The sequence below is a fragment of the Vombatus ursinus genome, unplaced genomic scaffold (assembly GCF_900497805.2).
Source record: "Vombatus ursinus unplaced genomic scaffold, bare-nosed wombat genome assembly UNPS02014818.1, whole genome shotgun sequence".
NCBI classification, from domain to species: Eukaryota; Metazoa; Chordata; class Mammalia; order Diprotodontia; family Vombatidae; genus Vombatus; species Vombatus ursinus.
This window is the reverse complement of record NW_020954596.1, coordinates 26,448,166-26,463,165: the sequence shown is the minus strand read 5'-3', so window position 1 is coordinate 26,463,165 and position 15,000 is coordinate 26,448,166. Positions and strand designations below refer to the sequence as shown.

The following is a 15,000-nucleotide window of genomic DNA, read 5'->3' as shown; positions in this document are numbered from 1 at the left end:
TGTTGCAGAAAAGCAACTTGCCTACAATTTATAATCCTCAAGAGTTGCTTGAGACCCTACTATGGATCAGAGGCAGGACTGAAACCAAGCATACCATGCTGCAATAACAATAATAATCCATCATTTTTAATGAACATGTCATAGAGTACAGAGACCACTGATTTAGAGTTGGAAGTGGCCTAGTCCAAACCTTCATTTTACAGAGAAGGAAACTGAGGCCCAGCAAAGAGAAATGGCTTGCCCAAAATCACACAGATACTCACTAGATTTGGGATTTGAACTCAAAGCTTCCAAGTCCAAACCCCTGTTCTTGCTTCACTTTTAAGGTTTACACAGTACTTGCCTTACAACCACCTTGTGAAGGAGGTAGTTCCAAACAAACTGAAGCTCAGTAAGGCAGAGACTTGCCCATGGTCTACATCTGCCTCATGTGGAAGCCAGAACTCCAGCCCAGCTCTGTGTCCACTACACCATACTCTTGCTAACAAATGCAGGCCCAGGGGCTGCCTTAGAATAAAATGTGAAGAAGCCTCAGTTCAGTGAAAAATAAAACCTGACTTAACAGCCTGGGTAGTGGACATGCTTCAGGCAAAACAATGAAGTCAGAAAAAAACACAGCTAGGGGAAGATAACAGAACTCTCAGGATCTGAAGTCAGAGCTGTAGAAGGGAGACAAAAGGAGACATCTAGAAGGTGAGTGAAGGGTGACCTGAAGCCTAGAAGAGGGATTTCTGTGGCCAAAAGAGCCAACCTCATTTACAGGAGCAGGCCCAGAAGGGCCTGAAAGGGCACAGCATAGGCCTGAAAGGATAAGCAGAGTTAAAGAGACAAGTGAAGATCCCAACAAACACAGGAGGCATGTCAACTCAAACCTAACCTGGACTAGAAGTCTGAGTACTGTTTTACTTGAGATAGGTTTGAGGTTAGAAAAAGGCAGGGGTCAGGTGTTTAGGTATCTCAACTGTAGTTAAACTAAGTCAGGGTCAACAAACTATACTCTAGAAATACAACTTAATTCTAGGCTATTTTGCTAATTTGTTTTCCACTAATTGGGGAATTAAGATTTTGAAAAATTCCTATTTTATTTCAGGTAAACTAAAATCAAAAGGATCTTGTGGTTCCACAGGCTGGATAAGGAATGAGCTCAGTGCCTCCTAGAGGCCGAGTGGCAGTAGATCAAAGCAGTTCCAGAACTAGAAAAAGCAAGTGGAGCTGGGCCAGAGAAGACTGGAATGGGAGAGACTAGGCTGGCTATACTGCCTGGACCCCTAACAAATAACCAGCCTCAAGGAACCCTGGGTGTGTTCCCATAGGACAATTCTGATATCATATTCCTATGTGCCTCAACAACATGAAACCATTACATACTCAACTCCTACTCTGATGCCTCAGCCTGGCATAGAAGGGACCAGGAGTTCTTGACAAGAGACACCAGCACAAGAAAAGCTTTGGCACAGACCACCAAATGATCACTTCTGCCTTCTGAAAACCAGTTTAGCTAAGACAGTTCCTTGAAGTACTGAAATATAATTCAACAGGACTATGTGAGACTGAATCATATGCAACTTTAGGCTTTAGGTCAGAGACCAAGGACTTTGCTCAGTAATAACTGAGCATCATTACTGACCATCATTATTAACCCCTTTGTCATCAGAGAATAATCTTGGGACATACTACTAGTTGGCTAATGGATAAATCTTCGTTACATACACTATTTTATTATGTAATGATCAAATTTCAGAAAATTATCCCAACAAGTTATGAATAATATAAAGTATTCCTTGCTTATTAGAAGCTTTAAGCTGTACCTCTTTAACTATCACAGTCTAAAGCTGGTGGGAAGAGAAGGCAAAGGGCGTATTATTCCCACAATTCTGATTTATTTTGTCCATGTGGGAATTCTGTTGATGCAGATCACAAAGCCCTTGAGTTTAACTCTGGTCTCAGACACCAGCGGTGTGACTCTGGGCAAGTCACTTAACCACTCTTAGTCTGCCTCAGTTTACTTATCTGTAAAATGGGAATAATAATAGCAGCTACATTCTAGGGTTGTTGAATGAATAAAATGAGATAATATTTCTAAAGTGCTTTGCAACCCTTAAAGTGCTAGCTATTGTTATCAGTAGTACGCTGTAATGAGTTGGAGATTTAAAAAAAAACAAAACACCTACAACCTGAAAGTCAATAGTCTCGTGATGAGTTGCTCCAAACCTAGCCAGACTGATCCTCACAGTGTAGACATATAGTCCATTTCTAGTTTGGCAGAATCTGCCAGTTTACATTTCACTAGACCAGCAACACTTAGGAAAACTGAGCCTCCAGGCCATGAAGAAGTATTAGAAAATTACTTAAGTTGGTTTTTCTTTCTTTTTTCCATTAAAAGTCATTTGATTCAGTCTGTTATGGTAAGTTTTCAACTTAAAGAGGAAAAGTCTTACAGAGTATTAAAACAGTGTATTTCAATCAATATTATGTAGATTATTTATTAGATCATAAAACTTAGTACACATCCTACCTCAAAGAGTTTAGTCCACAGCCAGGTTGAATTGGTAAAAACTCCAGTGGCACCTGACCCCAAAGCTATGTCCATGGCACCTGTTAAAAAAAAAAAAATACAAAAAGTTATTTTTTTTCAGCCACTTTGGAGGGAGCAGGGAACTACTTTGAGTTGAAGTCTTCATTTATATTTTAAAAATAATTCCCCTGCTACTATCTTGTTCAAAGTTTAGACTTTAAGGAAGACCCTTTAAAATGGATGTTTGGATATTAAGAAGGATGATATCACAAAGAAAAAATCACAAGCAACAAGCAAAACAAACTCCTAGGGCAGCTAGGTGGAGCAGTGGATAGAAAACAGGCCCTGGAGTCAGGAGGACCTGAATTCAAATCCTTGATACTTACTAGCTCTGTGTGACCCTGGGCAAGTCACTTAACCCCACTGCCTAGCAAAACAAACAAACAAAACAAACTCTTGGATCCTGAAGGAGGGGAAGGGTATAGGAGAAGGAAAGAAAAACAACAAACTTGAATCTAAGGGGAATAGCTGGGGGAAAAAAACAACCGTTGTATATAAATATTTGTAGTGGAAAATTATTGCTCTATAAGAAACGAAGGAGACAATTTTAGAAAATCCTGGATAGTACGAACTGAGACAATGAAGTGAATACAAAGAGGAGAGCTATTTTTCTAAGGACAGCAGCATCGTAAAGAAAGACAACTTCGACGGGGCAGCTAGATGGCTCACTGGATAGAGCTCTGGCCATGGAGTCAGCAGGACCTGAGTTCAAATCCAGCCTCAGACACTTGACACTTACTAGCTGTGTGACCCTGGGCAAGTCACTTAACCCTGCCTGCCTCATCAGAAAAGCAAAAAACAAACAAACTAAAAACAAACCAAAAAAAAGCCAAAACAACTTTGAAAGCCTGAAGAACTCTGGTCAATTCGATGATCTCCACTGCCCTGTCTCCAGAGGACCTATGATGAAGCGTGCCGTCCACTTCTTGACAAAAGGTGTTAGAAACAGGGCACAGAAAGGGACACATATTTTTGTTTGCTTTTCCCCCCCAATTTTTAAACATTTTTATTCAAAGTTTTCAGTTTGGGACATAGCCACTATGTGAATTTGTTTTACTTGATTATACTTATTTGTTGTAAGGGTTCCTTTCTGTTTTCAATAAGAAGAGGGTCATTAAAACTTTTTTAATGGCACAGAAGACAACAGAATAAAGTTCAGAAGGAAGCACAAACAAGCAGGACAGTTTTATAAATAATATATAGAATTTACTATATTTTAACAAGCCAGCAGTATAAAAATTCAGTTTCACAGAGGATCTTCTTTTTGTTTCCTGGTACATGTATGAAAATACTCTTTTTGTTGTTTAAGTTCAGAATTTTAAAAAAAAAACTTGGGAAAAATATTTTATTGGTATTCAACTGAACTACATTCACATTTTTTGTGGCACCTTAAGAATAATATTGTGGATTTGTAGATTTTTCTATAATATTTCATTATCAGAAATGTATCTGGGATGCTGTTCGGAGAATCAACAACATTTACGGGTGTTATGAAAACCTCTAAGGAATTATGTACAGTCTGGTAAATTATATGCAAAAGAAATATACAATATATAAGCTATGAGTCAATCTGTTATGAGCTTAGTCTAGTTAGTGAACTATACCTATATTCAATTCTGCCTGATAGAAATGCTTGTTAACTTCTTGATACTTTTTGTTTTACTTTTTTGCTAGTCCCTTAGCAAATTCCCCAGAGGAAAGGAGAAGAAATTACTTTATACCTGCCATTTTAAAAAGAGTGATTTAATAATTTAATAAATGATTTAATAATACCACCCTTCATAAAGTCCAGTACTTTACAGTTTACAAAGAGCCCATTATCTCGTTTGGCGCTTGGAATGATTCAGTAAGGTAAATACAGCAGGTGATATTCCCCGTCTTTTAGAGATGAAGAAATTAAAACTCAGAGATACTGAAGGACTTCGCCAACATGATAGCAGAAGTGAACCATGAGGAGCTAAAACTCACACTTGTGACTTAAAGCTGACAGCATCACAAGCAGCAGCAGTCATCCGTGAACTGAACTGTGTGGGCCCTCACCAGGAAAATTAAGTCAAGAAAAATCCAAACCCTCTCTCTTACTGGTATGTCTGCTTCAAAATGATAGAGGATTGCACAATTTAAAAAACTACACATATTTATAACACTAAACTAACAGTGCATGCAGAATAATAGTGCCTAATTTTTACACTTAATAAATTCTGTATGGTTTTGAGTAACAAATGCTAGGTTATCCAATTTCTAGTCTCTTTCCCATATATTCATGGAAAACTCCAGAGTTAGTTTAATGTTCAAAAATGTCTTAGCAGTATTGATCAACTTTTTACAAGGTATTAACAAATGAACTTTACATTCTCTGTCATTTATCCTCAAAATATTCTTTTGAGGTGGACAACAAATATCATTAGCCCCATTAAAATTATTTTAAGAACTATTAAGAGAAAAATGGAATCAAACTTGAAAAGCAAATGGATCAGGATTTTAAGGCCTTACTCCTAAGATAAGAGCTCTTTGAAAGAAGAAAAAAATATATGCACAAGGTGGTATATGCTAAAACCGCTCATAAAATGTATTTAGATTTTATATGAACAAGATGTGAGGAAAAATGTGTGGTTTACATTCAGGGCTGTAAGGTAACAGAAACTAGGAGACATCATTTCAGTGCCTGCATCAAATTAACAGTAATCTGTGTGCTAAAAGTAATGGAGCATTATCATCAATAAATTCTTAATGAGAACCAGCAGGAGGGTGGGCACTCAAAGGCCTACTGCGTACTTCAAACAGGATCAATTATTTTATATCCAATTACAGAGGCAGTACTATCTAATGACCCAGAATTTTCAAGGAGGCAAATCTGAGTCATGTCACAATGAAGTGGTCAGGAATCATAATTATGATGATTAGTAAATATCCAACCTCCAATAGATTAAAAAAACTCATGAAAGATTAAGCAATATGGTATTAAGGTTGAATAATACTGGTATTATACTACTCTCAGTATCATTAATTGAAAGCATGCTTGTTAAATAACAAAGTGAATAAAATCTATAAGCTTTTCTGTTATAAGCTATTACACAAACACGCTCTTTAAAATAAAACTTTATTTGAACTTATCCAAGTCTTCTGACAGGAAACTCTTCTCACACGTAGTATCTATGTTCTGTAACACACATTGGGCACCCAGGTTACCTATTTATGCCTCCTTCTCCTAGCACTTGTCCCATTTCATCAACACACGATATTGGCCTCAGTCTGTCAATACTGTTATTGGAAAAGCATCTCCCAGCCTTATCAAGCAAGAAAAAATGGTCTTTAATAAAAACAGTAACCTGGAACACATCACCTTTAATTATTCCCAATATTTTGTCTAAATCAATCTTTTCATGACCCTTTTGATTTCGGGAGCATGTCATTCTCTTTGTTTCCTTACCTATATTCCCCCTCACAGGTATATGTGAACATATTTCTTTATAAAGAAGACAGTACCACTAACTAAGGTAGTAGTATTACATAAATCTATGTAGAAATGTAAAGTAAATGATGGTATAAATTGGGAAACAGAGCATGAAATGGCAGCAGGAGCTAGACCTGACTTCAGGTATCTGGGATTTGAATTCCAGTTTTGATACTTAAAAGTGGGCAATTCTTATGACTTCTCATTATATTGCACCCAAATTTACCAATTTTCATCTTATTTCCTTATGGTCCATCATTCTGATGGGCTAAGATTTTTTTTGGATCTTGATTGTCATCTACAACCAATGTGTTAGCTGTCACTCCCAGCTTCACACTGTCTGCAAGTTCGATAAATACTCCATCTATACCCTCATCTAAGTCACAAAAACACTCAAGACCATAAATCAACTACTGCGACATTCCACTGGAGAACTCTTTCCAAGTAGACATCAACGGAAGCCTTTGATTCTGGTCATTCAACCAATACAAAATCCAACTAACCAGATGATCATAAAGTCTAATCTCTCCATCTTGTTTAAAGAAGATGGTATACTCAGACCAGTGCCTTTGTCAAATGCTTTGCCGAAATCTAGGCAGACTATCTATAGCCTTCTTTGGATCTAACATGAACCTCATTAAAAAAAAAAAAAAAAGATCTAGATGAGTCTGTGCCAAGACTTGGTTTTGAGAAAAGTTATGATGGCTTTTAGTGACCTCAGTTCCCTCTCCATGCTCTTATTTAGTTCTAGAGTCATGCGAGGAATCAAACTGAAACTCATTAGTTCAAGCTCCACCTTCTTTCTGTTTTGGGGGGAAAAAAAAAAGCAAAAACAAAGACTATAGCCTAGTTTCAGTTTCCTGGAATTGGATGATCAAGTTTAAGAAACCAAATGGTGAGCAGAACTAACAAGCTCAGTCACTAATCTCTGGGTGTTATAATTAAGGCACAGCCATCAAAGCTATGTAAGTACAAAGCTGAAGACAAATAAAACATATATGGTTAAACGTAGCAAAGTCATTAGTAAGAAGGTAGTACAAAGAATATACACATCAATAAGGGTTTTAGATCAATTCAAAGATGACATTGTGACTGTTAATAGGGAAATTTATGACAATTCTAGTAATATGGTAAGTTATATCTACAAGACTCGTTACAAATATCTTGTAAGTTAGATAATGTAGGTTAGCCCCATTTTTAAAGATGGGGCTCAAAGAGGAACTTTCCATGGTCACACAGCTTAAAAAGCAACTGTGAAGGGAATGAATCCAGATGTTCTGAATCCAAACTTGATACTCTGAACTTCTGATAAATACCTCTTTTGTGGGGCAGTCCTTACTACATAACATCTGTTAGCACCATTTTCCAAGTAATTTACCAGATGGATGACTCTGGTCAGATTACTTTTATGTTCTGACACTAGAGGCTAAAACCCTAATATTAAAAAAATCTAAATATTCTAAAGATTATTATTTTGCTGAAAAACATTCAAACACAAGTGTTAAGTTCTTATCTGTAAAGATTGACCTTCTAAGCATACACTGCATACATTAAACAATATAGCAAATAAACTCTTCTTAAAGAAAATGAAAAGGAAAATTTTGTTACCTGTTAATGTTGCAGCATTTATTATAACCTTTGGATTAAATGTGTGGGCATAACAGAGAGCATCAGCTAATATGAGCCTCCCCTCTGCATCTGTATTATCAACCTTCAGATAAAAGAAAAGATAATAAAAAAAACTAAGATTCAATTCAACAAACATTTATTAAGCATCTACCATGTGTGAAGCACTGTGCCTGGTGCTGGGGGGATAAAAGTCTTAACAAGACACCGACTATGCCCTGAGTTTATAGCCTTATAAGGTACTAAAACTCATACACTCACAACTACCACACTGAGACTTAAAAGATCTAAATGCGCCCTTAGAGAACCTCTGGTTCAATGCTAGAGAGATTAACTGAATGGCCAGGGTCACAGAGCTGGAGCTGGTTCTGGAATCCAGGTCTGGGACTCAGAATTATTTAAACCAAACCACTTTTCTTCATGATTATGTGCAATCAATTAGAAATGGCCACTGCCACAAAAGCTATGCTTGATAACGTTCTCTCAGAGAGCAAAATGATCAATTTACATGCACTATCAGTCAGGACTTGGATTATCCACGAGGCATTTAAAGTGAAAGAAGGTCTTAAACACCCCTATAGTCAATCTGATCCTTACTTCATCCCCCTTAATATTGCCAACTGAGGGCTTTCTCATAAGCAGAATGAATGCAAGTGTGATCTATCCCATCATTCCAACATTCTGAGAAAGAAAAAAGTTAATATACTTTCTGAAATCAAAAGATGTTATAAGGATAAAAGCTACAAAGGACCAGCCTTACTCCTCAGAGTAAAAGCTACATATAAAGACATTATATCCCAGCTATGTTCCTTTTCTTCTAAAAGGAGACAAACTGGGAGTGGGGAGAAAAAGATCCAGTCACAGTGAGCTATCAACTGTGCTGCAGGGATGTTTGTCTGTATTATTCTAAAATAAAGGTAACAAGGAGCAACTATACCTTGGTTATAGTCCAGCTTCATTTAAAATGAACAGTATTTCATTTTATTACACAATAACTCAAATATAGTGCTGTAGGGTTTAAAAGCACTTACAACTGTGTGAAGCAGGCAACACAATCTGCAAAACGGAGGAAGTCCTGGCTCAGGAAGGTTAATCAACATAATCACACGGCTACTAAGTGTTACAGCCAATGTTCAAAACCCCCCCAGCTCCTGCCTCCAGGTCTCAGGTTCTTTCCATTAGATGATTACTGCAAAGCCACACCAAACTGTGTGTGAGAGACAGGAGTGGGAAGAGATGAGATGAGAGAGAATTCTGATTCTGAAAAAAACAGAACCAGGGTAGATTTGCAGAATGTTTTACATTCTTCCAAAGCACTTTCACATCCCTGGATAATTCATCTGATGATCACTGAGTCATGATAAGCAGCAAATGTATGTAAATACCTGTATCGTTTTTCCATTCCTCGCCTGAACTACATCTCCTGGTTTGTTTGCCTTCCCACTGGGCATATTTTCACAAAGTGGAGCCAAACCTGAGGAGAATCAAACACACAAACACAATGAACATACTATTAATTTGACCAAAAGGACACAGAATTTGGTATAAAATTATAGAATTCAGACAAATTTCCTTCGTGAAGGGGATTACCCCCTAACACAGTACTGCCTCTTCCAGTCCATTATCACATAGTTCTTACTTGGTAAACTTCAACTGGAAAGCTTGTGATGTTCAATGTTTTTGCAAAAGTAAGCTAACCTGTTGTCTTAATTGAGTTATCTGTCTAACACTACACAATTTATTTTAGGAATGAAAAATGAGTGCTCTACTTGCCTAGGAAGAAGCTACTGGGTAGCCAGCAGAACTTTTAAAGCCTTTTCTCAAACCAATGAAAGCATTTATTAATCACATAGTGAGTATTTAATACTACAGCAAGTGAGGGAGGAGAAGGGGGTGGGGAGAGAAGATACCAAAAAAGTAGAAATGAGGATTTCTGGATCTGAGGAGCTTCAGATAACTCAGAAGAGCCAACTATTACCATATTAAATAAAGCAAGAGCACTATAAAACAGTTGCTGATGAAGTGTATGGCCTTAAAATGTGGTGACAAGAAATGAACTTAATGCTGCAAGTGTGAAGTGACCTCAAGATATGCACCAGTGGTACAGAGCACTGTAGGAATACTGTCTCCTCTATGCTGGACATTATAACGCTTAATGCAATAGTAGTTATCTCTTCCACATTGTGACTTTCCCTATCACAGTTTCGCTATATCAAGGGTCAGCGTAAGAAATTAAATGGGAATTTTTTGGGAGTTTTGTGGAAGCCACAAATGACACAGAAAAAGTTTAGAAACTCAGAAATGCATTAAATATGAGTACAGCATTGCAAAACATCAACATACTTTATCTTTTAATACCATAATAATTCAGACTTCTTCTTTGGTACCAAAGGAGGGCCAAAACATTTTATGCGGATTTTCCACACTGCAGGATCACCACGTCCCTAATCCCCAAATGTGGAAGGGATAACCAATAGTTTTTTCAGTGACACACCACGCTAAAGTCTCCCTAGATATTTTTCACAGCAATGAACTCTCTCACATCCTAGACTTTGGAAAAAAGGGTTCTTTTTTTTGTTCAATATAATTTTTATTTTATTTAGTTAATTTCAGAATTTCTCTCATATCTTTCCCCTCTCTCCTTCTCAGAGAGCCATCCTGTATTTAAAAAAAAAAAAAGGTTTTTTTTTTAAGGTTAATGAAAATAAAAGAGAGAGGAAGATGAGAAAAAAAATCAGCAAATCAATACAAGGAAAAAGTTTGAATATATATGTATCTACATGTACGTCTGTGTGTGTGTGTGTGTGTGTATACAAAATGTGGAGTGGGAGTGTCTTCTCATCTCTCTTCCTTGGGGTCATGCTTGTTCTTTTGTAACTTTGCAACATTCCTTTTGTTTTGTAGTTGTTCTTTCCATTTATGCTGTTGTAAAAGTTGCAATTTTTAATCCAAGCAAATAACTTTATATTTATCTCTCTTCAATTTCACCTTATTTGACTTAACCTCCCATTCTAGGCATCAAGATCAATAGAGTTCCTGACTCATTACTGTTAGCTATCCCTCCCAACTTCATGTTAATTACAAATGTGAAAAGCATGATTTCTAGGCCTTCATCTAATGCACTGGAACAAAGGTCCAAGAGCACAGGACCAGGGATAGTTAGAGCTACTGCAATAGAAAACTCCCTCCAAATTGACACCAATCTATTAATAAATATTTTGGGTTCATCCCATCTCTATTTGCTACTGACATAATTTTAGGCAAATTACTTCGCCTCTCTAGTGCTCCATTTCTTTATAAAATGAGGGAGGAGCTGGACTAGGTGACCTCCAACATCTTTCCCAGTTCTTGATCTATAATTCTACCGTTACTGTCAATTTCCATCTTGGTTCAGTGAATTCCCTGAAAGTCTATGCAGTTGCCAAATCAGCAATGGAACCTTTTACCATTTTTCACTTGTGTATATAACCAGCACAATTCACACAAATTCTCCAAGATATACAGCTATTTATCAAATTCTCCTATTCCTTTTCCCCATTCCTGACTTACCAATAAGATTAAGTGGTAAGTTTAGAGTTGCTGCTGTGATGATGGTTGAACATATAGTTGCTGCACCCCCCATGTCAGCTCTCATAAGATCCATGTTTGCAGAAGGTTTGATTGAGATGCCACCACTGATGAAGAACAGAGAATAACATTAATAAGAAATCTGGTCTCAACTGTGTAAAGATATGCCAAATGTCACTTCCTTTCTGAAAATAACCTTCAAAATTCTTCTTTAAACATTATACAAGATACCTGACAAAAATAATTTAGAATCCTTACTTAAGGGACATTTAGGTTATTTTAATTTTGTCACAATCAACATGTAACACTTTTTAAAAAAAATACTACATTATTTATTTTATTTTTTAGGCAATTGGGGTTAAGTGACTTGCCCAGGGTCACACAGCTAGCAAGTGGCAAGTGTTTGGTCTTAGGCCGGATTTGAACTCAGGTCCTCCTGACTTCAGGGCTGCTGCTCTATCCACTACGCCACCTAGCTGCCCCAACATAAAACACTCTTAAAAACATCAAGATTATTCTAAAAAAAAGTACAGATAGTTTCTGGTTATGGTAAATTAGAATATTACTACTGTGTATTACAAAAAGTTAGTAATATTTTGTTGCCAAATAGTTGTTTCCATCAGGGAATTCAAATTATTTTTAACTATTATCTCATTAATCCCTCAAATTACCTATTTTTTACCTTTTATCTAATTAACCCTATATACTATTTCATTTAGTGATCTCATCAGTTCTCAAGGACTCAAGTATCTCTATGCTGCTGATTCTTAAGATTTATTTATAATCCTAACCTCCAATTTCACATCTCCAACTACCTATTGGATACCTCAAACTTGATGTCCCATAGACCTCTTAAATTCAATGACTAAAACCGAACTCATTCATTACCTTTCTCCATAAAAATCTTTCCCTCTAACTTTCCTATTACTATCAAGGGTACCACCAGCCTCCTACTCATTCAGGCTCACATTCAAGGTATCATCCTCAACTCCTTACAGCTTACTCCTCATACTGACTCTGTTGCCAAGTTCCGTTGATTTTTACCTTTGTTAGCATCTCTCAAATATGCCCCTTTTCTCCTCTGATATTGCCACCCTGCTGGAATAGGCCCTCATCACCTCATGCCTGACTACTGAAGTAATCTGATGGTTGGTCTTTCTCATTTCAGTCTGTCCTCCACTCAGCTACCAAATTGATCTTTCTAAAAAACGGGTCTGACCAAGTCATTCTCTTCCAACCCTCTACCATCAAATATAAAATGCTCTATTTAGTGTTTAAAACCCTTCATAACCACCCCTTCCACCTTTCCAATCTTCTTATCCTTTATTCCTCACCACATATGTTGTGATAAAATGCTAATGACCTTCCTGCTGTTCCTTAAAAAAGACCCTCTATCTCTCAATTCTGTATTTTCACTGTCTATTTCCCTTGCCTGAAATTCTGCCCCTCCTCAGTTTTGTCTCTTGGTTTCCTTCAAGTCCCAGATAAAATCTCACCTATAAGAAGTCTTCCCTCTACTGATTATTTCCAAATTATACTGTATATATCTTGTTTGTACGTCCTTGTTTACATGTTGTCTCCCCATTAGGCTATTAGTGCCTCAAAGGAAAGGACTACTTTTTACCCTTCTTGTATCCCAGTGCTTAATACCGTGCCTAGAAGACAGTAGGTGCTAAATAAATGCTTGTTGATTCAACATCCTAAATAGGTAATCTTATCACATATTTGATGGAAGTAGTCCAATTATCCAGCCAAGAGAATGACGCCACGATGCCTTAAGATTGTGTATTAAAGCTTTGCACAGGAGACATAGAAGAATTCATATTGATATCTCCTATGAAAGCATCATGAGAATTTTCTCCCTTTTACAACTCAACAATGCATGTCAAGGAACACTCTGAAAACGAGAAATAAACATCTAAAGGGTAAATTATCAACCCGAACTAAATTCTAAAGTACAAGAACCAACAATCACATTACCCAAGTAGCCAAGCGTACAATGAGTAAGGAGTAGAACTCACATGTCATAAAACTACCCTTATAAAATCTCTTAGTGATCATTGTGACTCAACGGAAATGAAAAAGAAGGGGAAACAGCATGTAAGAGGACACTAGAGAAGGTTACAATTAGATCTAATTCAGGTACCAAGGTCTCTACAAGCCTCCCCATCATTAATTTCCTCCTTTGACTTACCAGTTTGCTAACCTGGAAAATCAGGCTCATCATTCTTACTTATGTCACAGGCACAGAATGAAAACTGGGTGGCCAAGAAGCTAGGTTATTACTCTTAGAATTACAGGCACCCAAAATACCATCTTAAAAGATTACTCACTAAGCTGTGTGACTCTGGGCAAGTCACTTAACCCCAATATGCCTCACACACACACAAAAAAAGGATTATTAAAATGTGCGTGATACATGATAAAGAAAAAGACACACAGAAGATAAGATCTTCCAAGAGATTTCACCGATTTCAAATTCCTCTTTACTGGGATGTAGTAGAAAATGTAGTAGGCTTATTGTGAGGAAAATTCTGGGCGACACACTGCTGTGCTTAGCAGAGTGCTGGCATACAATAGGCAGTTAATAAGTGTTTGCTGACTAACTACTAGATGTGTGACCACAATCTTTCTGAGACTCATCTGTAAAATGGTGATAATAATACCTGAAGTGTTTATCTCTCAGAATTCTTGTATAGACTAAATCAAATCACTCCTATATAGAAACCACTTGGCAAATCTTAAAGAGCTCTATAAATGCCAGCTGCTGCCCTGATTATTCTCTGATAGATGACAATTTTATGTCTCAGAAGATAAAAGCCAAGAAAAGAATTACGATTTCATTCTGACCCACAAGGAATCACTGGTTGGTAAAGCAGAAATAGTGAGCAAAGTGACTGTGATTATCATCTCAGAAATCTCAACAGTCAAACAAAAAACACCGGACAGGCTGACAGCTACTCTGTACTTGTAGCGCAGTGGGGTTCAGGATGAAGAGTACCTGCATGGAAAGACCGTTAACAAACTTCGCTGCCACTCACAGAGGAAGGGGGGGGGACCAGCTGCCAGCAGGGACCGCCTGAGTGCATGGCCACTATGCCCATGTTGGGTAACACACAGGGGGCCGATCCACACTCCACTCAAAAGCCCACCAGGCTCAACCTTACATATTATTTCAGACAAAGAGCAAGTATGATACCAATGAGACTGTCCCATTACCTACAGAGCCAGTAAAGTGAGGATATTTTCTAAATTACCTAACAAGGAGGAAGGAGCAAAGAAGCAGGAATGAGAAATACAAAGTAAGAAACTTAATCAAAAGTAACATTCCTGCAAAAAGGCAGAAAAGCACTAATGTCCTCAATAGTTTCTGGGTTAATTCGCCTTAGCATGCTTGCATTCTGGGGGCTGAGACTCTACCAAACTGGTTTTTTACCAGTTGACAACACTTCAGGAAGGTAGGTTTACACTAGATAGGTATGGTCCAACAGCCAAAGATTCTCAAAGACAAGGCAGCTCAAAGTAGAGCGTATGCTCTCAAAAATGAAATTCTTATAATGAGAGTCACAAATATTCCTGATGAAAAAGAAAGGCACATGAGATATTTGCTTGGGTCATAGCTTCTTACTAGACTATAAGCTCCCAGAATGGTATGAATCACATTTTATCTAAATGTTACCATCATCTCCTTCAGTGACTGACAGTGATCTGTACACAGTAAGCACTAAAGGTTTGTTGAATGAATAAATGCCAAAGAGAGAAGTCATCTAATAAAACC

General features: G+C 37.4%; 1 protein-coding gene across 1 annotated transcript in view; it reads right to left on the bottom strand.

The window, feature by feature from the left end:
• LAP3 (leucine aminopeptidase 3) overlaps positions 1 to 15,000 on the bottom strand; it is a 29,470-nt gene that overhangs the window by 2,253 nt on the left and 12,217 nt on the right. The window contains exons 8-11 of the mRNA XM_027836262.1: positions 11,205 to 11,329; positions 9,041 to 9,129; positions 7,638 to 7,740; positions 2,516 to 2,595 (exon numbers count right to left, since the gene is read on the bottom strand). Coding sequence (XP_027692063.1) covers positions 2,516 to 2,595; positions 7,638 to 7,740; positions 9,041 to 9,129; positions 11,205 to 11,329 — 397 coding nt within the window. The remainder of the gene's footprint in view (positions 1 to 2,515; positions 2,596 to 7,637; positions 7,741 to 9,040; positions 9,130 to 11,204; positions 11,330 to 15,000) is intronic.